Below are 27,951 nucleotides of genomic sequence, written 5' to 3' on the forward strand. Positions count from 1 at the left end.
GTTTACATTTAACACAGTGTACTGCATTGTATTTGCTTTTCCCTCCCTCTGCTTCTGCCTGATTGGAACCAGAAGTGTGCAAATGAGGAGTGTGGGTGACTGGTCAGTTCATAACTCTGGTGTTTAATTCTGAGGTTTTAATGTACTGTAGAGCTGCTACTTCTCTACAGGAGATTTGGGACTGAAATTAAAGCCCAGATTGGAAGCTTAGACCTCTGTCCTCTATAGGGAATCCTGCTAGTCTGGTTGGAGACTAGGATGCCCTGAATTCATTTCTGCCGACTACTGCAGCTGGAATGGGGAGGTCTGGTACTTTGGTAGATGGTCCTGGATCACCACCTGGTGAAGTTGTATGCAGGGGAGAAGCAGCACCTGGTGACCACAGACAACTCCCATTGGAGCAGAGTAATGAGCAGTAAACTTGCCCTTTGCACCCTGTTGGTCCTATATGAAAATATAAATGAATCAATTTTATCTTGCTTATTCAGTACAGTACCATACTTCTTCACTTCTGTAGTTGAAGATTAAGACATGTGGAACTTGCATTTCACTTATTTCAGTGAATTTAAGATATACTATAACTAAATGTGACAATCACTAGTTGACTGTAGAATGCAAAACTTACAGGTGTGACTGCTTGTACTGTAGGCATTTACTACTTGTGTATCTCAAGCTGAGGTAACCACTAACTGTAAAAATACAAATTGAAATTCCAAACACCTGATTATTCTTTTTTTAGAACTTTAATTTTGTTCCAGTGGGTTCTTAGTCTGCCTGCATTTTATAAACATACATAAAGACATCTGCTATAAAACTTCTTGAGATATTTTAAAATGTGGTCATTTTCTGGAAGTTATGTTTGCTAAACTTCCAAAATACAAAAATTCTCTATTTAATTCTTTCATCTAGTTTGGGGAAGAGGAAGTCATCAATTCTGTATTGCAGTGCTCTATAAAAATACCACAGTAGTTCCAGTCAGGAATAGTAAATTCTAAGTTTCTCCCTAGAAAAAAGAAATTGGAATTTATAGAAACTTTTTTGGAATAAAAACTGAGAATTAATCCACAACTTCACCCATCAGAGGATTAAAAGGTGCTGGGCTTCTAGAAAGCAGAGAAAACCTTTAAATAACTTCAGATACCTGTTTATAAATTATAGTCCAAAAGACAGGTTTTTTTCATTAAGAATAAACTTTATTAAGATTTAAAGGCCGCAGAAACCCATTTTCAATCATTTTGAAAAAATGGACTTCAATATCTTGAGTGGTGCATATTTATTTTCACAACTGGATAATGTAAGAAACATAGGATGCTTTTTCCGTTCGGATGGAAGTGAGCGCTGAGATATGTTGGATTAAATTTATAGCTCAAAACAGTGAAGAAAATGAGTGATGGTAGCCTGACCATCTAGTTATTGCAGCATGTAATCAACAGCCATTATCTTTAAGCATAATCTGATGGACAGACTATAAGAGCTGGAGTCACACTGAGTCTGCTTCCCACTCTGGCGTGCTGTATGATGACCAGTGACATCTTCCTCATTGGTAAAATGAGGACTGAACGTACTCAAACTGGTATTTGAGATTTCATTAAAATGTTTTAAGACCCTATGACAGACTGCACTATAAAAGTACTATATTAGAAAGATAAAACAGGGTTAGTAGAGTTTAATTTCATTACATCCTTGTTCAGGTATGGTTTGTCTGCTCTTAAACTTAATACCAAAAAGTGCCTGTATGGGGGAAATGTGTTTTCTTACATTGAGTTGAAAGCAACTACAGGCACTTGTATATTGAGGAACAGCAAGCTAGTCTAGTGATGGAAAAGGTGATGGAGAGGGGAAATGATTTGCAGCCTGCCAATTTCTTGTAACAAGTTAATATGGGAATTTTGTAGCTTCAGAAGTAAAACTAAGGCAGAGCCTTGCATGCTTTTTATGGTTTCCAATATGTTGTCTTAACCTCTGTAATTCAAAATTATGAAAAAGCCACACTGGTTTCAACAACATTTACAATATAAACTTCCAAAAACAGTCTACTTTATGTATGAGAGTTAGAGCAATGGGCTTCTAGTAATGCAGTTTTACTGTCTTTATACTTTGTGGTTTTGGTATGCTATGTTGCTGCCATGTAAACCCTTGTTACAGACAATTTTAGACACATTTAAAACTATAAATAACTTTGGATTTTAAGGGTGTAGTGTAGAAATTTAGACCTGTGCTTTTGCAGATTTGTTATGCATCTTGGATTTCATTAAACCCACTGGATTCACTGTCTCAGTGAGTGATAGAGGAACAGCTTTGGGTTACACCTGTTTGGCTTAATCTGACACAATTCACCGCACTGCACAGAGAAGGCATCAGCAGACTCTGTGTCTTGGATATGAGTTACCTTTGCACAGCTCTCTGCTTTGCTAGTGAAAACTCATATGGAAAAGCAAAGAATCTCATGAAAAGATTTTTAGTCTTTCTGCACGTATTTTTTTTATTTCACATCTGATTCCAGGATCTTTGCCTACCCTGAGCTAATCTAAATAAGGTTGTGCCGAATCTGTATAATAGCTTCTGATCTTGTTCCAATGCTACTGTTCAAATTTATTTCTGTTTTGGGAATTAGGACCAACAGCTTATGCCCATCTGTGCAATGAAATACTTAAAAAAATTAAATTATGATAGGCATAAGGTTCATGAAAGCAGGTCTGGGGTTTATGCTAATCCATGGCAGAATCTTAAAAGCAATCCACTAAAATTCATTGTCAGTATTTTGTACAAATGAAGGTACAGAATTGAAGAATTTTGGAAACATTTTTTTGCTTTTGTTTGCTGTTCATGGAGGAATAATGTCATCCGTTTGTGTGTAAATGCACTGGATCACTGGTTGTATTAAGGCTTTGTTGGAAGACTTGTCTGAGAATCTTAAAGTAGAATTGTGAAGAAAATCTAGTACATGCATAGTATTTGAACTGTTTAGAAAGCTTCACTGCTAAATACTTATTTCAGGCTGTTAATTATTTTTCCAAGTATAAATCAGCTTTCCTCCCCCATTCCCTGTTTTCAAGCTACTTTTGCCAAGGAGTGGATTCTAAATCATACGTATCTGCCTGGCCCACGCTTAGATTTAGGTCCCGTCCCCACCCCGCCCTGTTCAGGATCATAGTCAACTGAAGTGCTAGTAAAAAGAAAAGGAGTACTTGTGGCACTTTAGAGACTAACAAATTTATTTGAGCATAAGCTTTCGTGAGCTACAGCTCACTTCATCGGATGCTAGTGTGGAAACTGCCTTTAAATTTACATCCGACTGAATTAGTACATCTTAACTTTTTTAAAAGTTAAGTACATTTTAAGTTGCTTTTGGAGAAACAAGTTGAATTCATATTGTAGAGCCTAGAGGGGCCCAATCAGGATCAAAGCAGTATTGTGCTGTATGTACATCAAGGTAGTCTCTGCCCCCAAGAAGTTAATCTAAGATCTGCGGTAACAATTTGCTGACTGATATACTGCAAAGTAGCACTTTTGTACTGTTAGATTTAAAGTTAGCATATAACTGCCATACGCTAAATCAGTTTAAAACACTGGTAGTTCATGGTATTACATTTTGTATTTGGTCTAGTTTATAGGCATTAAGCCCTTACACTGGTACAACTAGAAACATTGGCTGAAGAAAGCCATGGTATTTAGGTTTCACTGTTGCTATTAATTCACAAAAGGAATAAGTGATGTAGGTCTGTATGTAAGATTTCTGATACTGTCTTTGTTCTACTTTCAGATTTGAGATTACATCTATGGAAGAAGATTGTAATTTAACCCATTTTTAAAAGAAAATTGATTTTTAGATTCCTTTCTTGCTCTGCATCTTGCTGTCTATCCAGTGGTGAAGTCTTGAGAGCCCCAATGGTTGGTATAATTTTTAAAAAAGTCTGAGATCAAAATCTTTCTAAGTAACTTGTTGCATGGGGAAGCTTTCTCTCTGGTAAACTGTTATGTATAATATAGATGCTGTCTTGTAGCTAACTTGTCTTTAGTAAAACAACATTCCCTCTACATCTGAACTAAGAAGATGCCTGCACTGTGGGATGAGGTAGTAGGTTGTATAGTTTTAGGGTCATACCCACAACTGGGAGATAACTATACAATCTACTGTCTTTCCTAAAGCAGCAGAAAATCAGCAATGTCAGATCTTTCGCTTTAAAGTTTATTGTCCAGTTCTTCAGACCTTCTCTAGGTCAAAGGGCTTGTGGGCAGAGGAAATACATTTCTGTAGAATAGCAGAGTTGATATGTATGTCTGGATTTGTTTATCCCAGGAAAGTCAGTTTCTTTACCATTCTGATTTTCAAGTTAGATTTTTTTTTTTAATTCTCTTTAGGGGAGAAACACAGGTATGGAAGAATAGATTTCATCTTAACTGTATATTGCATGGGGTAATTTAAAAACTAAAACTGTTGCATTTCTAATTAAGCAAAATACTAGTAGTGGTAATTGGTGCCATAAGATACAACTTGTTCAAAGCTGAATAGCTGTGTAGCTAAGCTATATTTCCTGAAACTAGGACTGTTAAGTACAATTTTCTCTATTGGAGTGAGGTAGTAGATTGTATAGTTGTAGGGTAGTTATTTTACCCTGTTCAGGAGATAACTATACAATCTATTGCCTTCCCCGAGGAGTAAAAAAAAATCTGCAGTTCCTTTGCATGCTAGTTGAGCATCCTGAGTTTACAGTTGGTGAGTGGACTTTCAGGTGATTTGAGTGGCTGGATTTATAGCACTAAATGCTAATGTGGCACACCCTAACATTGGATTTGGCTACTGTGCTGAATTTTTTTTTCAAAGGTGAGTGATGTGTTCATATACAAATGGTCTTTCAAATGTGTTCTGTTACATTACTAATCTTGACTTAAAGTGGTCAGACAGTCACACACAAGTTTCAAAATTCATGGGTGCCCTGATAGCATGTAGCCCGTAAATTGATTTGTGAGAAAATGACTTCAGCAGTACTATCTTGTATAAACATTTCACTGTCTCTCTCCACTTCTTCTCCCCCACCCCAAGGCTAGGGAGTGAGATTCAGTTAGTGGTTCTCCACTTTTTCTTTGCATCTTACTAAATGGGAGGGTGTAATCCCCATCAGAGTGTAGGATGGCTATGATCCCCTGATGCCTATTTTAACCATCCTGGTGGGTTATGAGCCCCAGAAGGTTTTCTTTACCCAATAAATCTGAGCTGGTTACATTTTATTTTTTAAATGGCATAGGCTCAAACTTGTTCTTTCACTGCCTAAAATGGTTAAACCCTGACTCGTTTATTGTGTGGGAGAAGGAGCTACCTGATAAGTGATTAATTTTAGGGGCTGTTCTGACTGAACAAGTGGTAGTGGACTTAATTAAGGTGAATCTGAAGCAGTATATCAGTCATCAAGGTTTTTAGTCTAGAGACAACTTCTGTAACTGATCCACCATTCCTGACTTATTACCAAATATAGTGAAATAAAGCTGAGGTTATCTGGAAATATAAATGAATGTAAAATGTCACAGTATATGTATGTCTGAAAACAAAGTCAAAAGAAACTGCAATAAAAGTTAACAGCTGATTTCACAGTGCAGCTGCTAAATAGAAGAACTGCAGAAGAAACAGTGGGCTCCTAGGAAGAGGTAGTAGGTTGCATAGTTTTAGGGCAGGGATTTTGCTCACAAGGAGTTAACTATACAACCTGCTGCCTTTCTTAGGGCTTTATTATTACAACAGGACCATTTTGGCTCAGTCTAAACTTCTGCAGCTTTGATATGTGAAGAAAAAACTGGTGTAAGCCAAACATATTTGATCATAAGTTTTAATGAAAGTAAGTGTGGCAGCAACAGACTCATTCTGACAACCCATGTATAGTGTTGCTTTTGAGGACAAACAGAACACACTATTTGCTCTTTTAGTAAAAATGAGTGATGTAATATGGTAAGAGTCTCTCTCTCCTGCCTTTCAAGATTAGCTAAGATTTTCCAGCACTGAATGAGAGAGTTAAGGTATATTATTTCAGGTGACTTTTAATGATATTAGAAGTGAGGGATGTACCTCTTAAAGTACTCAATGCTTATGAAAGTCTCAGGTTCTTAATGACAACTCAAATTTTCTATAAGATGAATAAAATCAAGCTTTAAAACTCTTTATCCATGATTAAACATCTAAAATGGTTTTCTTAAGGGAAGACTTGCAGCCAGCTTAAAAACAAATAATGTTGAATGAATCACAAGCAATGGAAGTATAGGGGTCCTTTCCTGTAGATGTGTGAGAGAACAAACTGTTCTGTGACTATACCATTGCACTATAAATGTATAGCAGAGTTATGTACTTTTTTCAAGACTTCATGTTGGTCTAAATCTTGCAGGTGTGGAAAAGATGTCTCCTGCTATGTTACTAAGGGGTAGTTAGTATGTACTTCAGTACTTCACAGTATCATACATCTTCTGGATAAAACACCATGCCAGGAGATGTTGCACTGACCCACACTATATTGACAGAACCAGGTTCAAGAATTGTTTCCTTCCTCTATTTTTTTTGCATTAAAGCATGTATTGAGTATTTCCCATGAGCCTAATTGTACTTCGTTGCAGAGCCAATAAATTTCAAACTGTTGTATGACTCTTTATTTAGGGTAAGCGTACCTAAATTTTCATAATGGAAAGTGAAGTTTACTTATTGAGATACTGCATTCTAAAGGCTATAATATAAATAGCTGTGGCATCACTGAAATGAGTGTATTTTAAAGGACTATTTTTATTCCACAATTGTACTAGATGAAGTACAGCTTAGGTATGATCTCTAGCCGTTGTGGTTAAACTTCAGTATATATGCTACGTGGTGGTAGCATTATTTTTATGGCTACCACACAGGCTTTTACTTAACCCCACAGCTGATGGTTTCTGAGTGAGGGGACCTAGCTTCATGGTGCTCATCAGCATCTCTTCTATTCAAAGGGGGGTGTTCACAAAGCTTATCACAGTATATTGCTCAAAGGGAACTCCTCTAGCTAAGAAACACCTACAACTGCAGCTAAAATGAAGGATTATTAAATGTTTCTCCATTTACAGGTTAAAGGAATATGCTCTTAAAATACTTGTTTCGTCACTTTCAGCTACCACACCTACGATGCTGATGTTGTCACAGGCCACATCTGTAAAGCCCCTGTTGCGGGAAAAATTGTGAACAGAACAAGTTAAATTGAAAACCTTTTAACAGGGAGCTAGTTTTACAATTAATGTGTTTAAAAACTTTAAAAACAATATTATTTTAATCTAGCAGCCCAAAGCACTTAGGTACCCTAAACTTTCAGAGTGTGGCAGGAGGAGAGCCTGAATATTGCCTTGGCAGTATGTTGCATAAGCTCTGCCTGGAGTTTAAACTCCATTACACTGCAGCTTCTCAAAACATAGATACAACTTACTGAAAAATAAAGGTGTGACTTTGACAGATGATTTACGTGACTTTGACAGATGATTTACAGCAGAAATAGACTTTACAAAAGAATACTATGCAAAATACAAGAACCACATGCTCAGTTCACTAGAAATTTTTTTACATATAAAAAGGCTTGAATGACTGAAGGTGATGTATCTTCCACAGCTGTTTGAACAGCAGGGTAATTTATTCCTAAAAAGGTCATTTTAGTTTGATATGGGGGGGGGGGGTGTCACTGCTGCTGTCTTCAAAGAAAATCTGCCTCATGTCGATTGCCAATGTCAGTTCAGCTTTCAATGTATTGAGTTATTCACATGTTTTTGTAAGTGGAAGAAAATTAATCATATAATAAACAAAGGCTTGATTTATATCACAACTTGCTAGGTTTATCTAGTTACCAATTGAGCTTTCTTACCTTGACCATCTGTGGGTTCCCCCTAGTAAGTAATAGCGACTTATCAGTGAAGAGATTTTGTTTACTTTTTTCCATGTGTAAACACGGAGTGAGAGATCCAAAGATGATGTGACAACATGAAAAGAATCCTTCCAATTTAAAATAAAATACTGCAGTTAAAGTACAGTAAACAATGCAAAAAAAATTAGTACTAAACAGTTGAGGCACATACCACCCATATTGAAGTGATTGTATTGTTGTGATGCTGGAAAGCTTCTAATTGAGTCCCAAAAATTGAATATAGTTTCAAGTTTGATCCACATCCTAGAAGAATTGTTTCTGTTCCGTGCCCTTCCATGAGAATTGTTGTAGGCCAAGTGCTTTGTGGCAGTGTGAAACTTGCAATCTGTTGAGCTTTTATAAAGAAAATACAGTACTTGCAAACACACATACTTCAAAGATTACATTTCAACTCTAAAATCACTTCTATTACAATCTGCAGTATAAAGAGTTTAGATATATATATCTATAGCGATATATCTATTTTTAAAAAGAAACCCCTTCTCTGGTGCCCAGACAGCTTGGGCCTCCTTATTATGAGCATGATATCAATGTTCTTTTCCATGATCTACCTCTACCATCCCATGATAGGTCTCCCTCTCTTTGTGATAGAGCTACATAGTCAGGAGAAGCAGTTGAACAGGAGCCCTATTTTTACATAAGGGGCTGCAGGCTTTGTGTTCTCGATGAGGGTCCCTTGACTTTGGAAATCACTTTCTAACCACTAGGGACTGTGTGTGTATATTTTAATTTAGCCTCTTATCCTTTTGCATTCTGCAAGGGATACAGGGGGGGGAAAAAAACCTCTCTCTACTCCTTAAGTAACTTCTTGAGAACAAAGGGGGGCCTGCCACTATACCCCAATGGTCAGCTGGCTCTGTTGGAGCAGTGCTAGTGATTGTTTCCAGAGTTGAGTAGTCCTAGATATGTGTGTCGGTGTGCCCTAGCTGAGCTTGACTGCTGGGACAGTACATAGGGAAATTGTTGGCTTCAGTAAGGACACAAGCTATGCACAGCTTTACAGATCAATTTCAAACACCTCAAACTGCAACCAGAAGCCAATTAGCATAGTTTCTGAAGAACAGCTGCAACAAATGCAACTTATTTTTTCCAGTCTCCTATAACAAGTAACAATGGATTTTACCACATTTAAAAAAAATCTTGAGACACCAAGTATAGAAAATTCCATCCCCAAAATAAAATGTTTTGGAAAGAGTTTTGTATCCTGAACTATAATAGTAGACATTTGTGATTACTACTGAAAAAAACAAAACCACAAATGGAATAAAATTATTTCTCTGCTATGAAGTGTTTATAGGCAATAGTTATCAAAACATACCTAGAACTTCCGTTTTATATTTAGACTTTTTGACAGCTAGATCAAACACGGTGATGTTCCTTTGAACAGCCATGCGATCTTGGTGCATTACTGCTATTCTTGCTGGTGTTTTTGGTAACCAGCAGACAACAGCACAATTGTTGACAGGCATAGAACTAGATACGGGTGGTTCATCCACTGGGTTAATCAAGCAATCTGTATAAAACATCTGGTGTAGGGAAAAATGAAGACAAATATACTATTCAGTCTGCAGTGCCATCTATGAAAAAAACTTAAAGACTTCATAATTTTTGCTAAGGATTTTTTCCATAAAGAAAAGCTTTTTGCTAAATCAGATTTATTGAAGTTTATCTTTCGATGGTTTATTAAAAGTCATCACAGTCTTAATGAAAAATATGAGTTTGATGCTTGTGAAAGTATGGGATAGGACCTGGCATAGCTGAGCCTTAGAGCTTGCCTCCATTTAGCAGGGGATTGACAGCCAGTGATCGATCCACCAAGGGTCAATTTAGCGGGACTAGTGAAAACCCGCTAAATCAACCACTGATCACTCTCCCGTAGACTCCACTGGAACCAGAAGCGTAAGGTAAGTCGATGAGAGAGTTTCTCCCGTCGACCAAGTGCAGTGTAGACACCGCAATAAGTCAACCTAAGGTACGTCGACTCCAGCTACATTATTCACATAGCTGGAGTTGCGTAACTTAGGTCCATTTAGCCCAGTACCGTAGAGCTGCCCATAGACTGAGCTGGATTCCTTACACAGCTCTGCCAGTGTATCTGAATGTTTAATGACAGCATTCTCTGCTATTCCACTCCACTTTCCTTTTGTCCAAGAGGCAGTTGTGCTAAAATGTGCATGTGGAAAGGGTATAGGGGGTGTTGGATGCTAGCAGAGTACTGCCGAAAGTGGAACTTTCTGCACGAAGAAGGATCACAAATGACTTGTGGCTTGGTTTATTATTTTGTGAGGTGTTTCTAGTAAACTTTTCAGTGTCCATTCTGAAACATAATCTGATCTGTCAAGGGCGGTTGAAACTTTGTTGTTGCTCAAGTTATCTAATTTATGGTAGAATATCTCTTATACAAATACGAGTCTAGGGTGAATTCAAAGCTGGTTGGGAAACATTTTCTGCAAAAATGTATCCGGAATTGGGACAAAAATGCCAAAACCTCAAATTTTCACAGAACTGAAATCCCACATTATTTTGTTTCAGAAACACTGAAACATGGTGTTTCCAAAATGAAATGTGCTCCCTAGGATCCCTGGCTGCCCATCTAGTAGGCTGCAGTGGAGATGGGGACCCCAGAAACCCTGACAGCTGCTAAGGAAAGTAATGATTGTCTCACTGCTGCCCATCACTGAATAACAGTTGTGAAATTGACCAGATTCTGGTCAAGTTACTCATCTTGTCAGTTTCACTGCTGCTATTTAGTGGTGGGCAGCAGTGAAACTGAAAATAATGGTCAGTTTGTCTGCGTCTGCCAGAGTTCTTGGGTCCTCTATAGCCTACCTGGTGAACTGACTGGGAGTGTTGATTCACAAGCTCCTGTTACAGCCAGGGCTCTCAGAAGCTGGGCAATAGAGGGAAGTAACTGGCCTGGAAGATATAGGGTCCTGAATCCAGGGAAGTCCGCGTAGGCAATCTGGCAGAAAACCAGGCAGGAGTCCAATATAAATTTGTCAAAATCTACCCCTCTCCAAAAACACCATTTAGGTTTTGACAAATCAACAAATTCCGATGAAAAAAGTGTCTTGTTGGAATTTAGCTGAACCTAGCTGTTAGCAAGGAAATTCAGTTGTAAGATTTCTCATTCTGTAAAGATCAAGAGCTTGACAGTAACCCCACTAGGTGCGTCAGATGCCCAATACTGAGAACAAGTTATTTGTTTACTCTTCCAGCAAAGGTTCCACGGTATTTTTATTTTTCTAATTTTCACATTAGTTATTAGCAGATATGGAAAATTGCTACATAGGCTCTACTTGCACCACAAAAAATATAATGCAACATTTTAGATATTCAAATTCAGCCTGTTGCATTACAAGCAGAGTGTTTTGTAACAGAGAAAGGTGCATTATAAATTATGTGTAATGCCATTAACATTTATGGGATAAAATACATTGAGCACTTCGTTCAGGAAGGGCAAATTCTTTATGTGAATTAGGAAAATATTCTAACAAAGGAAGAATAAATATTTTCCTACTTTGAGATAGAGATTGTTCTAGTGTATATAAATGCTGCTGAGTCCATTAGTCAGTAAGATATGCCAATAGATCCAAGAGGAAGGCAAGACACTATATTAAAACGTTGTAGAGACCCTATATTTAAATGCAGTTTCCAATTTTATGTGAAGCATACTGTACCTTTGGAAATGTATTTGCATTCTCAGTAGATCCAGCAACTAGCCATTGCTTGTCCGGTGAACAAAGTAATAAATCAATGCTAGAGTTTTGAAATGCTGCAATACATGAAACCTGATTTAGATTAGGAACTTCTAACGTATAGATAGCACCTCCTGCAGTAGCCACCTACAATAAAGAAAAGATGAGTAAGAAACATGGTTACATCCCAGCTTCTGTAAAAAAAGAATTTATATGAATCCAAAGGTTTCGTGCTCATGACATCAAGCATTTTTGTCTCATTTGAATTTAAACTTCGAGTGGTACTATCGGCACCAGGCTTGAAGACTAAAGTGTATCTTACATCAAGATGTGCATAGCACAAAATCCCCCACATAGTCAATTCAAAAGAAAAGGAAACTTCCTACTGAGGCTTTTAAAAAGAAAAAGCAGAGTCCATTTTTAGGGGTCATCACAGATGGTTTCCCGATGCTCTTACAGCAGTTGGCATACAGAATGAACCACCTCCTTATATGTGGTGAATCAGACACCTTCTATGTATTGTATATCAGGAGCAGCAGAAACAAAAGGCAGTGGAGAGAGATTTCCTAATGATTCAACGTCTTTGATTCCAGTCTCTGAAGTGGGAATTCAATTCTCCGCCAGTCCATCAAGTGCTACTGCAGTAGCACAATGCCACTATGCTGTAATTTTGAACTGCTATAATATACATTCAGTCCTCTTAACCCTGTTCCCAGCAGTTATGAGAAATACAGGAATGTGTAGTACTCATCCCCTCGCTAGCAGCACTAACTCCACAGAGGGCTGAAACAGTCACTTCCCAAATAAACCCCACAGACACAACTATAAATAAAGCCTTTTTCTATTCCTATCCAAAATAAGCTCAAATTCTATTGTCCTGCTCTGGCATACTTCCACACCACACATGCCTGTACTTGTTCCATTGTAATAGCAAGGCAGAAAATGTACATTACAACCATTTGTGTAAGCACTTAGTATGTGGCATTTTCCTGTGTTCTAGATACTTTGTTCCAAAAAGATGTAGACAAACTCAGGGGAGTCCAAGGAAGAGGGCTTGGAGGAAAGATTAGAAGAACTAAATATAATGTGGATAAGGAGCAACTCGAAGGGGATATGATGGTCTCCAAAGTGTATAAACACAAGGGAGCATGACTGTGCTATAATCAACAGAAAAAGAATGAAGTTAGTAAAATAATAAATTTGAAGCTAAATATCAGAACTCCAGGCTGTGAGAACTAAAGCCCTTGGAAGAGACACATCTACACAGTCTAGTGGTTAAAGTTCCATCCCTGAAGACTTTTGAAATGAGACTGGATGAAGCACTAGATCATAGATCATCCAGTGCAGAATAATTAATTCTTTACAGACTGTCCTAGGATGAAATCCTGGCCTCAGTGAAGTTAATTGAAGTTTTGCCATTGATTCCAATAGGGCTGAGATTTTACCTGAAGTCTCTTTCAATAAATTTTATGCACCTTTAATTCCTATCTCCCAGTGCTTAAAATGCACCATATCAGAAGTGTATTCCTCGTTATTTTAAGTGAGCACATATCTAGGTGTAGCTGATCTTGTTAGATAAGTGGTCATTAATTTACAGTCACCTTGGTTTACTTACAGTTAGGAAGGGCTTATTGTTCACTGAGTAGGTAACCAGACTGGACGAGGACGACGATGTAGAGAATGCAGCAAGCTCTTCCCCAGTTTCTCCATGCCAGACTTTAATGGTTCCAAAGGCGTCTGTGCTGATTGCTAGTTTGTACTGTGGGACAGTAATAACCTTTACAAATGGCACTTCCTGGGAGGGACTTGACCATATCTGTGTACCCTGAACAAAAATATGCAGTTAGAGGCCAGCTTATGGGCATTTTAAATAGATTTAAATTGTTATCAGTAATGCATCCCCTTTTTCCCAGTTGCTTGTTTTCATATGTATATACCATTGAAGATATTACCTATTTCAATAACCTTTTCCTTGGTATTTTCCAGTCTGTGTGTTAAAATAGTTTTCCTTTAACATGATAGCCATTATTTTCTCCTTGTTGGAACTCTCTTCCCCCACTGGATTCTACTAATGACTCAGCTTACTCCATTGTATTTCAAAAATCCTAAATTGCAGCCAAGAAGCTGTTTCCAAAGATGACATCATTTTAAATAACCTGATGTTTCCCTTGCACCACAAATCTCACTTGTTCTCCCCACACCCAATGACTGCAGACCACAGGACTGGAAAATTCCACTCCTTCACCCCCACTTGATAGCAAGAATCTGCAATAGTTCCTAAATCTTCCTTCTCTCCTTTTCTCTTTTACTGTCCCTACCATCTTTAGGGTACCATCACAAACTGATCTGCATTGAGAATTAAAAGCACATTTTAGAGCCACATGTACATGCAGGCAGACTACACAGCAACATTTGCTACCTTGCTATGCAGATTCATCTCAGTTTGGACCCTTTGGTACTCAAGTCCCGGGTCTCTCCTGAGCAGGAACTGCTAATAGCATTTCACTCTGCCAAAATGGATGGTGGTTTCTAAAGTGGTCTAATGATCACAAGAATTAAATGGAGACCAAGCACACGTCCACAAGTCATCTTTGCAAGAATTGATTCTAGTGGCCCAGTTCACCTTTGGCATAATTCTGTTCAGGTCAACTGATACAAGCGGAGGTGCACCTGCTTGCTTCCATGGGTCAAGTTCTATCCTGTTGTAACTGACACAGAAATCCTGGGCTGAACTCAACAGTAACAAACAGTGTTATAAATTAGTCAGAAAATGGGTGTGCATGTCAGATGATTGATGTTATTGGTCACGGTCCATCGATTTACCATTTAATAGGCATGCAAATTGTAGGTGGGTAATAGTGCATGCCAAAGGTTTGTAGGGGGGAAATCCTACCAATACTGGCATCAGCTAACTTAAAAGTTTGCCATATTATTGCACTCATTTCCCCAACCATGTTTACAAGGGTCTGTCTCTCATAGTTGATCTTGAATGCTTTACATTTGGCCAGTTAAACGACACTGGTTCAATTTAAGCTGTATTTTCTAACTGTACATGATAATGTGCAGTCCTGGAGTACCTTAATATTACCATTTTAAATTTTGATTGCATTTAACAAGTCTAGTTTCTCTAAAAGTAATATTCCCCAATAGCTCTTTTCAGGGGCACCAACCTAAAGCTTATTCAGTGACTACCTTAAAAAAAAAAAAAGAAAGAAATCAACACATACGGCACTTTAATCTTATTGCAACATTTCACATGAACCTTTAGGCAAGACTGTCAGGCTAAACATTGTGTAGTCTGTCCCCCCCTCCCAGACAAAGCAACTACAGCAAATACTTTTGCTCTTAGAAATGCTGATCTAAGATCTAATTCAAATGAAGCCAATGGAGCTTTGATGCATGAAGGACCTTCACAGTAATAGGACAGAATACTAGAAATATGAATTGCTTGCATACTCTGCCAGATCTCAGATCAGTTCCTCTCAAATGTGGACAGAGAAGTCAGGGAAGAAAAGTCTGATCTCATTAATATACCATGGTTTTTGTGCTGTGATTTGAATTAGATATTGAACATTATGGATGGACCACAAGCCTGCATCTCTAGTCAGAATTTAAGGCTGGAAGGAACCATCCAACACCCACACGCTAAACCCCACAATCAAAATGAGACTAAAGGACTAGCCTATTCTGTGCCACAGGCAGAGAATAGGAGCGCCCAACCTGCACCAGTGCCCGAGGCCCCCACAATGGCAGGGAAATGTCAGACTCTCCTAAAAACAAATTGTTTGCTCCTACAACTCCTATTGGGAGAGTGTTCGAGAACCTCTTTCCTCTGATGGTTAGAAGCCTTCTAAATTTCAGCCTGAATTTGTTCATGGACAGTTTACATTCAATTGCTTTTGTGCCAACATTGTCCTTTATCTTAAATAGCTCTTTGCCTCCCTGGTATTTACCCCTCCTCCCCCAACATATTTATAGATAATCATCCCTTCTCAGACTTTTGCTAGCCTAAATAAGCCAAGCTCTTCCAGTCTGTCATAAAATACGCCCTCCATTCCCCAGTCATCCTATTTCCTGAATGTGGGTGACCACAATTGTATCCAGTATCCCAAGCGAGGTGTTACTAGTACTTTGTACAATGGCATCATTGTTTCTCTGTCTCTACTGGAAATGCCTCTCCTAATACATCCTAGGATTGCATTTGCCTTTTTCACAGCCACATTAAATTGATGACTCAGTTATCCTGTTCTTGACCCTCTCCTCCTCTGTCGCTTCCAACTGATGGACTCCACATGAGTACCCGGGGTGTTAATCTTTTGTGATCAAGACTGGCACTACTGCTAAAAAGGGCTTTAAACTAGGAGATGAGGTTGCAAGAGGCTCATGAAGTCTCCAGTGTACTGAAGCCAGGGTCTGAGGGAAACAACTGAAGTGCTTGTACACAAATGCAAGGAATCTGGGCAACAGAATGGAGGAACTGGTACTACTGGTGCAGGAGGTTAAACCAGCAATAGGGATTATAGAAACGTGGTGGGAAAGCACTCATGGCTGGAATAGAGGTATTGAAGGTTATGTACTGTTTAAGAGAGAGAAGAATAAAGGGTAGCATTGTACATCAACCAAGCTGTAAACTTAAAGAAGTGATAGTACAGACAAAATCTGCTTGGGTCAAAATCACATTGGGAAAGGGTTGGTAAAAGGAGGTTCTCCTGGGATAGTATTAGGGGTCTGCTATAGACTCGAAGAGTCAGACTCTGTTATGGATAGCAATCACTTCAGTATTATTAGAGAAATACTTTGCGGACTTGTGTCATAATGGGAAACTTTAAACTTCCTTGATATAGATTGTAGAACAAATACTACTGATAATAAATACTACTAATAATACTTGTAAGGCCCAGTTATTCCTGGATGTGATAGATGACAGTTGTCTTCATCAAATAGTCACTGAACCAACAAGAGGTGATGCAATTTTAGACTTAATTTTGTTAAGTAGCGAGACATCACAGAAGAGCAGGTCATAGGAAATAATCTTGGATTGAGTGATCACAAATTGATTCGCTTTAAATTAAATGAAGGACAACCCAAACCATGTAATCAACTCTGTTTTTTTATTTCCAAAGGGCAGACTTGGGGAAAGTAAGGAAATTACTTTAAGTCAGTTGGAGTGAAGAGCTCAAGGACTTAAATCCGAAAGAGGCTTGAAATTTCTTCGAATCAACTATACAAAAACAATCTGTATTTTGCAAAACTTGTAGGGAAAGGTTCCAGACCCCCCCTAGATGAATAGCCACCTCAAAAAAGGTTCATAGGAGGAAGCAGAGAGCTTATAGGGAACGGGAAAAGGGGCTTATCAGCAAACAAAGCTATATTGTAAAAGTTAGAAAAATGTAGGAATAAAGTGAGAATTGCTAAAAGTCAAGCTGAATTAGCTCTTGCCAAGGAAATTAAATAATAGGGGTTTTTTTTTTTATGTAAATAAAAAGGAAGGATGAGGTTGGGCCACTATGCAGTGTGAGTGGCAAAGAGATTTAAGATCTAGTTATGGCCCCAAAACTAAAACTAGTGGATGTTCTCTTCTGAACATTAAAAAATGCTACGATTTCCCCCTGCATAACATTAGAGAGATGACACTAGGAACAAAAACTGGGTTATCTGTAGTCCCCCTTCCTTATTTACATATTAGCCATCTTATGGCATCTGTTTTTTTGGAATAGTTCACTCAGTTTGAATTGAAAAGCATGGGCAATGTTTGACCTGTATTTTAACTATTACCTTCTGATGATTTACAGCTATTCTAGAACAACAAATTGTGTAAGAGGAGTTGGATACATAATTGTTTTTTAAATGAGGGTATCACTATTCTTGATTGTGACACTGGACTTGTAAAGGAGTGTGCATCTCACCTCTTGGACCTGCCATGCTCGGATAGTGCCATCAGTAGATGCAGTGCAAACCACAGACCTCAGCTTTCCAGCGCCAAACACATGCTCGTTGTCTGAGAGATAAGCCAGACCAACTATTTTACCTACAATAATAAAATACAACAAAAATATCAGTATGACTGTCAACTAATTTCATGCCCACCAGGAACAGTAAGGCCCCTATCCAGCAAAGCATTAAATGGGAGACTAATGGCATTAAGCAGAATGGGGATGCAAATCTGGGGAGGTCTGGATTGCTTCCTGGCACGTTATCATTCTGCACTTTCAAACACGGCCTAGTAGTTTGTTCCTAATATTCAGAGGAACGGTAGATACAGTGTTCCATTTTTCATGAGTGTGATGACTCACTTATTAGCGTAGCCCATGCTGTTATCCAAAACCTGTTCAGTCAAAATAAAAAAAACTTTTCATGCAACAACAACAACAAAAGCGTCTGCAGGAGAGAAAATAAATCACATAAATTATTCCCGATGCTGACGAGGTGATTAAACAATATTTATTTCAGCAAATAACTCTTCAGAATAATACCTGGGTAGCAATAAAATGCCTTAGTTAAAACTGTTAACCCTTTGCTTGACAATCTTACTGTTTGAAAATATGATGTATTCCAAGACTTGCATTCTAGTTGGTTTTATAATATGATGCCTTCATGGCTTGAGTTAGTGCAATTTACCCTTTAATTTCATGCTATCTGAAGGGAATAGAATAAATTAGATTCAACTTTTATTGGTATGTGGAATCAAGAGTCCAGTCTTATTTTTATGTGTGGGTGCTATTTAATTTGGATTTCACTGAAGGTGACATGCAACTCAGAGGATATAGGGCCAGATTTTTAAAAGGTATGTGTGTGTCTAAAGATAAAGATAGGCACCTAACTCCCTTTAAAAATCTGGCCATAGTTATCAGGGAAGAGAGAATTTATTTAAGCAGCATGGAATAACAGATGAGATTTTTATTTGGTTTTATGTCACTGTCTTTGAAGATGACATTTTCTGCAAAATGTTATGGGATGAAGCTAGTAATTTTAAAACATTCAGGCTCTGCTCTCCCGAGAATGTGCACACCCCATCATACCATACAGCCAATTTTCCAAGGTGCTTCAACTGAATCTGAAGATTTTCCCCATGGTTTTGTACCAGTAAAACTTTCCAGCTTTTGGATTTATGGGATTTGCATGTAAAAAAATGCATGTTCAAACTGGGAACAACAATTTTTCAGGCTGCTAAAGTCTTTATTGCTAATGTATAAAGCATTTGTCTGCCTAGATCCCATGAGGGGTTGGATCCATTTGTACAAAACACCTTACAACAGAAGTAACCATTCTTTTTACCGTTTTCTCACATACCTTTATGCCCCCTCATGGACCTACATATATAATCAGCTGATGGCCGGCCTGATGCCATTTCATGCTCAAGTTTGGAGCGGTGGAGATAGTACTGTTTCCATGTCTGCATACCCGGAGTCAGGTTGGAAATATTGCAAAAGGTCCAACGATCTAGGCACATCCTTCTATAAAACATAAAGGTGACACTATTCAGTTAAAAGTAAGGGATGGTCATTCTGCAACACTTTTCCTTAACGATTCACATTTGCTGGATGTCACTAGCTAGGTACATGCAAATATTTGTCATGGATAAAAGCATGATTTTGTTATTTACTTGGAGAATTTAAGATGTGGCAATGGAGAAAGGGAATTCTTCCCCAGTCACAAAACAAGACCCTGCAGTTACCATCATGAAATATGAAGAGATGGAAACAAGGAAATGCCATCATGGATTGAGAGTACAAACATCGATTTGTCTGCCTCCACTATTTTGCTCACTGCAACATGCTGAAAATGGGTTTTTGTTTTTTAAAAAAAGCCTGGTTGCATATAATGCATTGGAGAAAACATTCTAGAACTGTTTGAGTGAAAGCGTAACTTCCTGAAGTACGGACAGTCAGTGAGAGACTTACAGCAATCCCCAGAGTGGGTGTGATTCAGCAGCACTTGAGTCTGTGTGCTTTTCCACTGACTTTATTAGGCAAAAGATCAGGCCCAGAATGCACAATTTCTACTCCCTATAAAGGCACTTGTGGAAAGATGTGACTGAGAACCAGTTTTTCCTCTAAGATGTACCCAACCTCTACAAGGGAGTGCCGGACCTTTGGAGAGTCTGACTGTACAAAAACAAGGTTTGTAAGCTCAAAATATGGTCACCTAAAATGAAAATGTCCCTGTGATAGTAAACACGCTCCCAGCCAACAGTGGTAAACTCTCCCGGAACCTGAACTGATCTGTTCTTTCCTAATTCTGGAATTTATTAATTTATTTGTAAATAATTTAAAAGAAAACATGCTAATGAAAGGTGCCAGCCTGTAGACCAAAGGCCTGTATTTGTCTGCTGAATAGATACAGCCCACTTGGTGGCAGCAGAAGCTTCCCCACTAGGGTGACCAGATATCTTGATATTATAGGGGGACAGTCCCGATGTTCAGGGCTTTTTCTTATATAGGTGCCTATTACCCCCCATCCCTGTCTTGATTTTTCACACTTGCTATCTGGTCACCCTATTCCCCACCCTGCCCTGTCAATGTACTTAGAAGGAAAATCTCTATAAGAGTTAGAAGATAGCAGTGAGGCCATAGGCTCACACAGATGCCAATTAAGTTATAAGTTAACTGTGTTGCTGCTGGGGTAACAGATGGGTCTGCCTTATTCATTACTGTATTTTTAAAAGATTATCCAGGGTGTCCAAAGCACTGGAGGGGTGCTCTTATTGCAGAGCAGTAACGAAGTTATTAAAATAAGGTGGTATTTGTATGACGTGGCTATAGTTTCATATCAGCCAAAGGGAATGGATTCCAAACACTATGGTGGTTGAAAAACAGTGTGCGCACACATATACATGCCTTACAATCAAGCCTGGGAGCCTTTTGTCCACCATGTTGTATGCTCTTCAACTTTATGTAGTTTAAATTCTTGGGTCACAAGTATTTCCAGGTTTCTCATTCTGTGTATGCCCCAAGAGAGACTGGGTTCTCTCAGTCCCCATCAGAGTCAGTGAGGGGTGAGGGCACCCAAGTTGATGTTCAGCACCTTGCGGGACTGGTCTGTTTGAACTTGGTAGCTATGAAGCCCCTGAAAGGGCCCACCCACAGGAACACTAAATGACCACCTTCTTAGGAAAGGAGGTGCCAAAATGGGAACCAAAGGCTACTAAAAAAGGCAAAGCAAAAGTACCGGGCAGGTGGCTATAAAAGAATGCCAATGCGGGACACTGAGCAGGGAACCCCAGGCAGTGCCCACGCTACCCCAAAAAGATCACCTTGCAGCTTGTCAGCTATTACAATACCCAGACTGGACTCCTTGAAACACTAAAAGGGGCACTCACCTCCATAGGGAAGTTGTGCCTGCGGCTTCGTTCCATGCCTATTACAAAGGGAAGGGAGAAAGACGAGACATTTTAGAATGAAGGAAGCTGAGTTTCAGACTTTTCAGTGTTACTGTGACTGACAGAAAAGAGAAGATAACACCAGTCATTGGAGAGGGAAGGGGTCCAGGAAATCTTTCTAGGTCTGCCGTGCACCCCCATTTCTTTGAATCATCACTCTAAGTTTACATTTTGTTTGAATGTTTAGCACAACACAGTAAGGGGGAATTTTCAAATCAATTAATTGGTTATAGTTTTACATTGATTTTTATAGGAATTATACAGTTAAAATCATGAACAAAGTTTTGTAAATTTGGACATATGTATAGGGACTGGCCTAGCAAGCTTTTTAGTTAAGTAGTTCAGGCTTAATCCCAAAATTTGAAAATAATCATTGTGACGTGAAAGATCAATAAAGATCTAAGCTTCAAACACCCAAATAACTTGCTACTAGCGGAAATAACATCAAATGGAGAGTAAAAACTCATTTTTACAAGATCCAATAAGCTGAATGTATGTGATCAGATATAGATAGTGTATAGATCTTAAAGGATTGTTAACAGTTCAGTTTATACCACCCACTGCACATTTAGTGTAGGATATTAAAGCCATACAGAACACAGTAATATGGAGTATACTACTGATTCAGAAATGTGCTAGATAACTATTCAAGATTGTATTTTGTTGACATTTCCTTCAGTGTTTGTGTACACATGCTTTATCTGTATGTCTGTTTACTTCGCCATACTAAAAGCTATATAACTATTTAAAGAGTGCCATCCTGCACCATCTAGGTATTTAAGGTAGCACAGTAAAAGCAATCTAAAACAGAAAAGCAGGTTAATATTGTAACATTAAAATGGGTTATTGCCACCTGCAGATGAAAAGAACAGACCGAGGACCTGTGACAAGGATAAAAATAGAGGAAAAGAGGTTATAAATATGGGGCCAACAGTGGCCATAACAAACACATGCCTTTGGGGAAAAACCAAACCAACTCACCCACCCTTATATATTGTTTAAAGAGTATTCCACACCCTGGGGCCAACCAAAGCAAAGTCTTGATCTCTTACCAACCTAAAACATGGCAACTGGATTCTCAAAAGATGAGTGACATCTCAACATAGGTACCTGTCAGGTTCCTCCAGGAGGCCTCAAATATATAAAGGAAAGTGCCAATTTGATATATCAGGTTTAAAAGGTATGCAGGATGGGTCTAATGCAATCCTGGCTGCTCATACCAGCAAGCATATGCACAGCTGCACTCTGAACACACTGCAAGTGACAAATATTCATTTGGAAAGAGCATTTCCCAACAGCAGGATGGACTACACACTGCAGCTGGATTCCTGACAGCAGAGAAGTTGAAACGTCAAGCTGATATTTTTCATTGTTGTTCTCTCCCCATGCTCCCAGTTCCGTCTAGGATGGGTTTACTCAAGACTTTGTACTCAGTGTGCTTGTTCTGAACTGGCTCAAATAAAATAATCTCCTGAACTTTGCTTCAGTGGTTTGCCAACCAACTGCCATCTGTGTAAAAGCAGTTTTTAGAAATTGTTTGCAAAATAAGCACTGCATTATAATAAATAATGCTACTAATAATTTGCATTTTATAGAATCTTCCAGCCAGAGATCATAAAGTGCTTTACTTTTATTAATGAATTTAGCCTCACTACTCTCCGGTGAGGTAGTAAAGTCTGAGTTCCATATATTAAATGGGGAACTCAGCACACAGTTAAGCAATTTATTGAAAGTTAGACAGGAGTTTTATGCATAGCAAGGCAAACAGCCCAAATTGTTTGGCTCCCAGTGCTGTCCTTTACCTGGTAGGTATTGCATCCTCTCTATTCCAGTGGAGAGGATCAGTCTTTTGGTTACAGTTATCACTGATAAACCATTACTGCAGATCACATGGGATGGGCAGAGCTTTACGTCAAGTGTGAAATAAAACAGACTAGCTTTCTCACCTGGTCTAGCTGCTTTGAGTCATTCTGGAGAATCCAAAGGGGATCCCCAACTGGCATACAACTGCTGTAATGGCTGTACACCCAATCCCAAACTTGGTCCCTGCTGTGCTCACTAGCAGGAGCACCTGACATTGTGTGTCACTATGAACGAGTCCCTATTTTCCTCCTCAAGATCTGCTCATCCCCACAGAGTAGGAGCAGGCATGGGGGCTAGGCAGGAGCCTATGTGCCTCCACATTGCAGAAACAAGATGGCGTTTGCTAGGGGAGGTTAAGAGATCCTGCAGCAGCTTCTGTTGCTGCCCTCCATTTTTTATCCTCCTCTGCCTCATTCTCTGCCCTGTCCCTCCCACCTCTCTGGCAACAGCTGCTTCCCCCATGATGGCTTGGATGCAGCATAGGGAGTATGGAGAGTTTGGATGCGATAGCATGCTATATGCAATTCTTCTGCCATGGCAGCCAGACAGAGACTAGAGAAGAGAAAACCTGCAGGCTCATGGGGCTGTGATCTCAGAGAGGCTGGGGCTGCAGCCCTGAGCATGGATCAGAGTGGGGGTGATGATGGAGGTGAAAAAAAGGCTGGCTCAAGGGAGAGGCTCATTGCCAGTGGTCATGAAGGGTGGGAAGGGAACACTTATGTGCAGTGATGATGGTTGTCTCCAGACTTGTGTGTGCTCCTCCAGCCCGCAGGTGCTGGAACTACTGGTGGGGAGGGGAGGGTGCTGCTGCACCCCCCGGCTTTAAGTGATTTCCATTATATATAGGTTTCAGAGTAGCAGCCGTGTTAGTCCTGTATCTGCAAAAAGAAAAGGAGGACTTGTGGCACCTTAGAGACTTTAATTTATTTGAGCATAAGCTTTCATGAACTACAGCTCACTTCATCGGATGCCCGATGAAGTGAGCTGTAGCTCACGAAAACTTTATGCTCAAATAAATTTGTTAGTCTCTAGGGTGCCACAAGTACTTCTTTTATTATATACAGGGTTTACAGTTTGGTTCAATGACAGCACCCCTGCTCCAGCCTGTGTCAATTTCACAGCTCAGACAGCTGGTGCGGGTGGCTGCTCTGCTGGGGTTTCTAAACGTCAGGGCAAAACAAACACCCCCCCCCCCCCACCCAGGGCCATGCAGGTACTTTATTTGTGAAGCAGGCTCCCCTACTGCTCTGCAGGGTGTGCTCAGGTGCAGTGGCAGGGAACTCGGGGGGAGGAGAGAGAGAGAACAGGAACCACTGCATCCGATGAAGTGAGCTGTAGCTCAGGAAAGCTCATGCTCATATAATTTGGTTAGTCTCTAAGGTGCCACAAGTACTCCTGTTCTTTTTGCGAATACAGACTAACACAGCTGCTACTCTGAAGCAGGAACCAGTGTTATTTTGGTGGGAAAAGGCATCCCCGGGAGTAGGAAGAAGCGCTAAGGCAGCTCTGGTGGGCCCGGGAGCTCTAGGAAATGGGCTTGCAAAGGCCCTTTCATTCCTCCAGCGCCAGGGCTCGCCCAGCCTGGTGCAGCGTGTCTGGGGAAAGAGAGAAGCCCCCACCCCAGGGGCACGGGCCGTGCAGCGGCCCCCAGGGCTGGGCTGACGCCACCCGTGTCCTGCCAACGGGGTGCGACCGACACGAGCCCGCGTCTCCCTGCGCTACACGCGCGGCTGCGGGCGCTGGAGCAGAGCCGAGGCGCCCCCCGCCGCGGGTGCGGCCAGCCCCAGCTGGGTACCTGGTTCACCCGCGCGGCGCGGAGCAGATCCGGTGCCTCCAGGTAGGAGAAGACGTGGACGAGGCAGTCCAGCGTGAGCAGCTCGCTGCCCATCTCCAGCCCGCACCCCCGCCGCGCCGGGGAGCGCCCGGCCGCTTCCACGCCCGGGCCTCACGTCTCTCCGCTTCCGGCCCAAGTGTCCTGCTTCAGCTACAGCGGCTGCTCCGGGGCGGAGCTAGCGCGCCTGGCGATCAGCTGGCTGCGCTGATTACACCGGCACCGCCCCTTGCCCCAGGCACAGCGCGCCTGGCCCCTGCCAGCCAAAATACTTCATGGGCGCGGCCAGCTAGTTGCACGAGGGCTGCTAAAGTGTAACGCAGCGCTCCGGGCGCGGGAATAATCTGCTCAGGACAGGATTAAATGCTTTGTTTGAGGCTTGTCCTCTGTGCCCATTTGTAATCCTCTTTCTAAGCCCCAAGCCCCCTTCTCTCCTTTATTCCCTTCAACCTGTGTCAAGGCCCCATCCTCTCATCCCTACCTGTGAGAGCAGAGTGGGCCACCCAGTGTTGAGATGCAGCTACTTCTAGGGTGGCACATGGTAGCTTGACTACCATACAATACCATCACATCTCTACTTAGGGCAGGCAGTGAAGGTGAATCCTTGATCCGGCTGAAATGGCAGGGGGACTATCCATAGCCAGAATGCAGTTACCTGAGTTGAAATAGGACAAAGATTAAAGACACCTTCGCCCTCTTACTGAAAGTGCCATGGAACAATTAATGACCATCCCTGGTCATGACCTTGGTGTTGTCTCATCCAAAAACACCAGAGAAGGCCCAACCTGATGATCACTTTAGATAAGCTATTACCAGCAGGACAGTGGGGTGGGAGGAGGTATTGTTTCATATTCTCTGTGTATATATAAAGTCTGCTGCAGTTTCCACGGTATGCATCCGATGAAGTGAGCTGTAGCTCACGAAAGCTCATGCTCAAATAAATTGGTTAGTCTCTAAGGTGCCACAAGTACTCCTTTTCTTTTTACCAGAGAAGCATTCTTTCCTCTAGAGGAGGGACCATGACATATGATGGGAGCCAAGCAAGAAGACTTAGGGTAGCTAGTGGAAGGGGAAGGCTAAAAGCCTGGGGGCAAAGTTTCTGTGGGTTTAGGCTGTAGTTTTGCTTTAATGCTTTTCTACAAGTTTTACTGTGATCTACAGCTATACTGAGTGAAAGAAGAAAGTGAGCCTGATGGAAACCTGGAGAGCTTCCTTAGCTCTCGTCCCCTAACACCTCTACTCTACTTGCACTACATTGTTGACATTTTCATCATCTGGACACATGGAAAAGAAGCCCTTGAGGAATTCCACCATCATTTCAACAATTTCCATCCCACCATCAACCTCAGCCGAGACCAATCCACACAAGCGGTCCATTTCCTGGACACTACTGTGCAAATAAGTGATGGTCACATAAACACCACCTACACCGGAAAACTACTGACCACTATGCTTACCTACATGCCTCCAGCTTCCATCCAGGACACACCACACAATCCATTGTCTACAGCCAAGCTCTAAAATACAACCGCATTTGCTCCAAGCTCTCAGACAGAGACAAACACCTACAAGATCTCTTTCAAGCATTCTTAAAACTACAATACCCACCTGCTGAAGTGAAAAAACAGATTGACAGAGCCAGAAGAGTACCCAGAAGTCATCTACTACAGGACAGGCCCAACAAAGAAAATAACAGAATGCCACTAGCTGTCACCTTCAGCCCCCAACTAAAACCTCTCCAGCGCATCATCAAAGATTTACAACCTATCCTGAAAAATGATCCCTCACGCTCACAGATCTTGGGAGACACACCAGTCCTCGCTTACAGACAGCCCCCCAACCTGAAGCAAATACTCACCAGCAACCACACACCACACAACAAAAACACTAACCCAGGAACCTATCCTTGCAACAAAGCCTGATGCCAACTCTGTCCACATATTTATTCAAATGACACCATCATAGGACCTAATCACATTAGCCACGCCATCAGGGGCTCGTTCACCTGCACATCTGCCAATGTGATATATGCCATCATGTGCCAGCAATGCCCAGCTGCCATGTACATTGGCCAAACCGGACAGTCTCTACACAAAAGAATAAATGGACACAAATCTGATATCAGGGTTCATAACATTCAAAAACCGGTAGGACAACACTTCAATCTCTGTGGCCACTCAGTAAAAGATTTAAGAATGGCAATTTTGCAACAGAAAAGCTTCAAAAACAGACTCCAATGAGACACTGCTGAGCTTGAATTAATATGCAAACTAGATACCATTAACTTGGGTTTGAGTAGAGACTGGGAGTGGCTGGGTCATTACACATATTGAATCTATTTCCTTAAGTTAAGTATCCTCACACCTTCTTGTCAACTGTCTAAATGGGCCATCTTGATTATCACTATAAAAGTTTTTTTCTCCTGCTGATAATAGCTCATCTTAACTAATTAGCCTCTCACAGTTTGTATGGTAACTTCCAACTTATCTGTATGTATATATATATGTTCCATTCTATGCATCCGATGAAGTGAGCTGTAGCCCACGAAAGCTTATGCTCTAATAAATTTGTTAGTCTCTAAGGTGCCACAAGTCCTCCTGTTCTTTTTTTGGAGAAAGATAGGTAAGTAGTTAAGTGTAGGAGACCATTGGTTCAGACACATACACACACAAGGAATGCAAAAAGAAAAGGAGTACTTGTGGCACCTTAGAGACTAACCAATTTATTTGAGCATGAGCTTTCGTGAGCTACAGCTCACTTCATCATGCATCCGATGAAGTGAGCTGTAGCTCACGAAAGCTCATGCTCAAATAAATTGGTTAGTCTCTAAGGTGCCACAAGTACTCCTTTTCTTTTTGCGAATACAGACTAACACGGCTGTTACTCTGAAACCTGACACAAGGAATGGGAATATTGGGTTGGTTGGGGAGGAGGAGGAGGAGGAGGGAAATACTTTTTGCTATCGGATCATGTCTTTAAAACTGGTGAAATAAGTTTTAATGTGATTTTAGCTGAAATTAATTCATACCTGGAGAAAGTAGGGAGTAAAGGGCAGTCTGTTTTTGACAGAATAATGAGTATATTAAATGAGGACTCTTAGATGTGACTAGAAGAATCCTCTATATGACAAGGCCATTTACTGAAACTTCCCATAGAATACAAAGAAAGAGAGAGACCTTATCATTTATGCTTCATTAGCTACAGGATTTGGGGGGACTTGGGGTTTTGTTTGTTTTTTTTTAAGAAGAAAGCAGCTTAAAGAGG

At 40.5% G+C, this 27,951-nt stretch overlaps 1 protein-coding gene and 1 long non-coding RNA gene across 3 annotated transcripts in view; one reads left to right on the forward strand and one right to left on the reverse strand.

Annotated features, from left to right (window-relative positions):
* LOC140914434 (uncharacterized) overlaps positions 1-12,617 on the forward strand; it is a 20,151-nt gene extending 7,534 nt beyond the window's left edge. The window contains exon 3 of one of the 2 annotated variants that reach the window (XR_012159862.2): positions 229-12,617. This is a non-coding gene — a long non-coding RNA (uncharacterized LOC140914434). The remainder of the gene's footprint in view (positions 1-228) is intronic. The other variant, XR_012159863.2, reaches the window with a different exon arrangement.
* The window catches only part of FBXW12 (F-box and WD repeat domain containing 12), a 25,204-nt gene extending 333 nt beyond the window's left edge, over positions 1-24,871 (reverse strand). The window contains 9 exon segments of the mRNA XM_073352177.2: positions 7,857-7,984; positions 8,068-8,249; positions 9,235-9,442; positions 11,597-11,761; positions 13,230-13,439; positions 17,521-17,642; positions 18,905-19,068; positions 20,934-20,971; positions 24,652-24,871. Of these exon segments, the coding sequence (XP_073208278.1) occupies positions 7,857-7,984; positions 8,068-8,249; positions 9,235-9,442; positions 11,597-11,761; positions 13,230-13,439; positions 17,521-17,642; positions 18,905-19,068; positions 20,934-20,971; positions 24,652-24,744 (1,310 nt within the window). The 5' untranslated portion in view covers positions 24,745-24,871.
* Between the last annotated feature and the right edge of the window lie 3,080 nt (positions 24,872-27,951).

This window comes from Lepidochelys kempii, chromosome 7 (assembly GCF_965140285.1).
Source record: "Lepidochelys kempii isolate rLepKem1 chromosome 7, rLepKem1.hap1, whole genome shotgun sequence".
Lineage (NCBI taxonomy): Eukaryota > Metazoa > Chordata > Testudines > Cheloniidae > Lepidochelys > Lepidochelys kempii.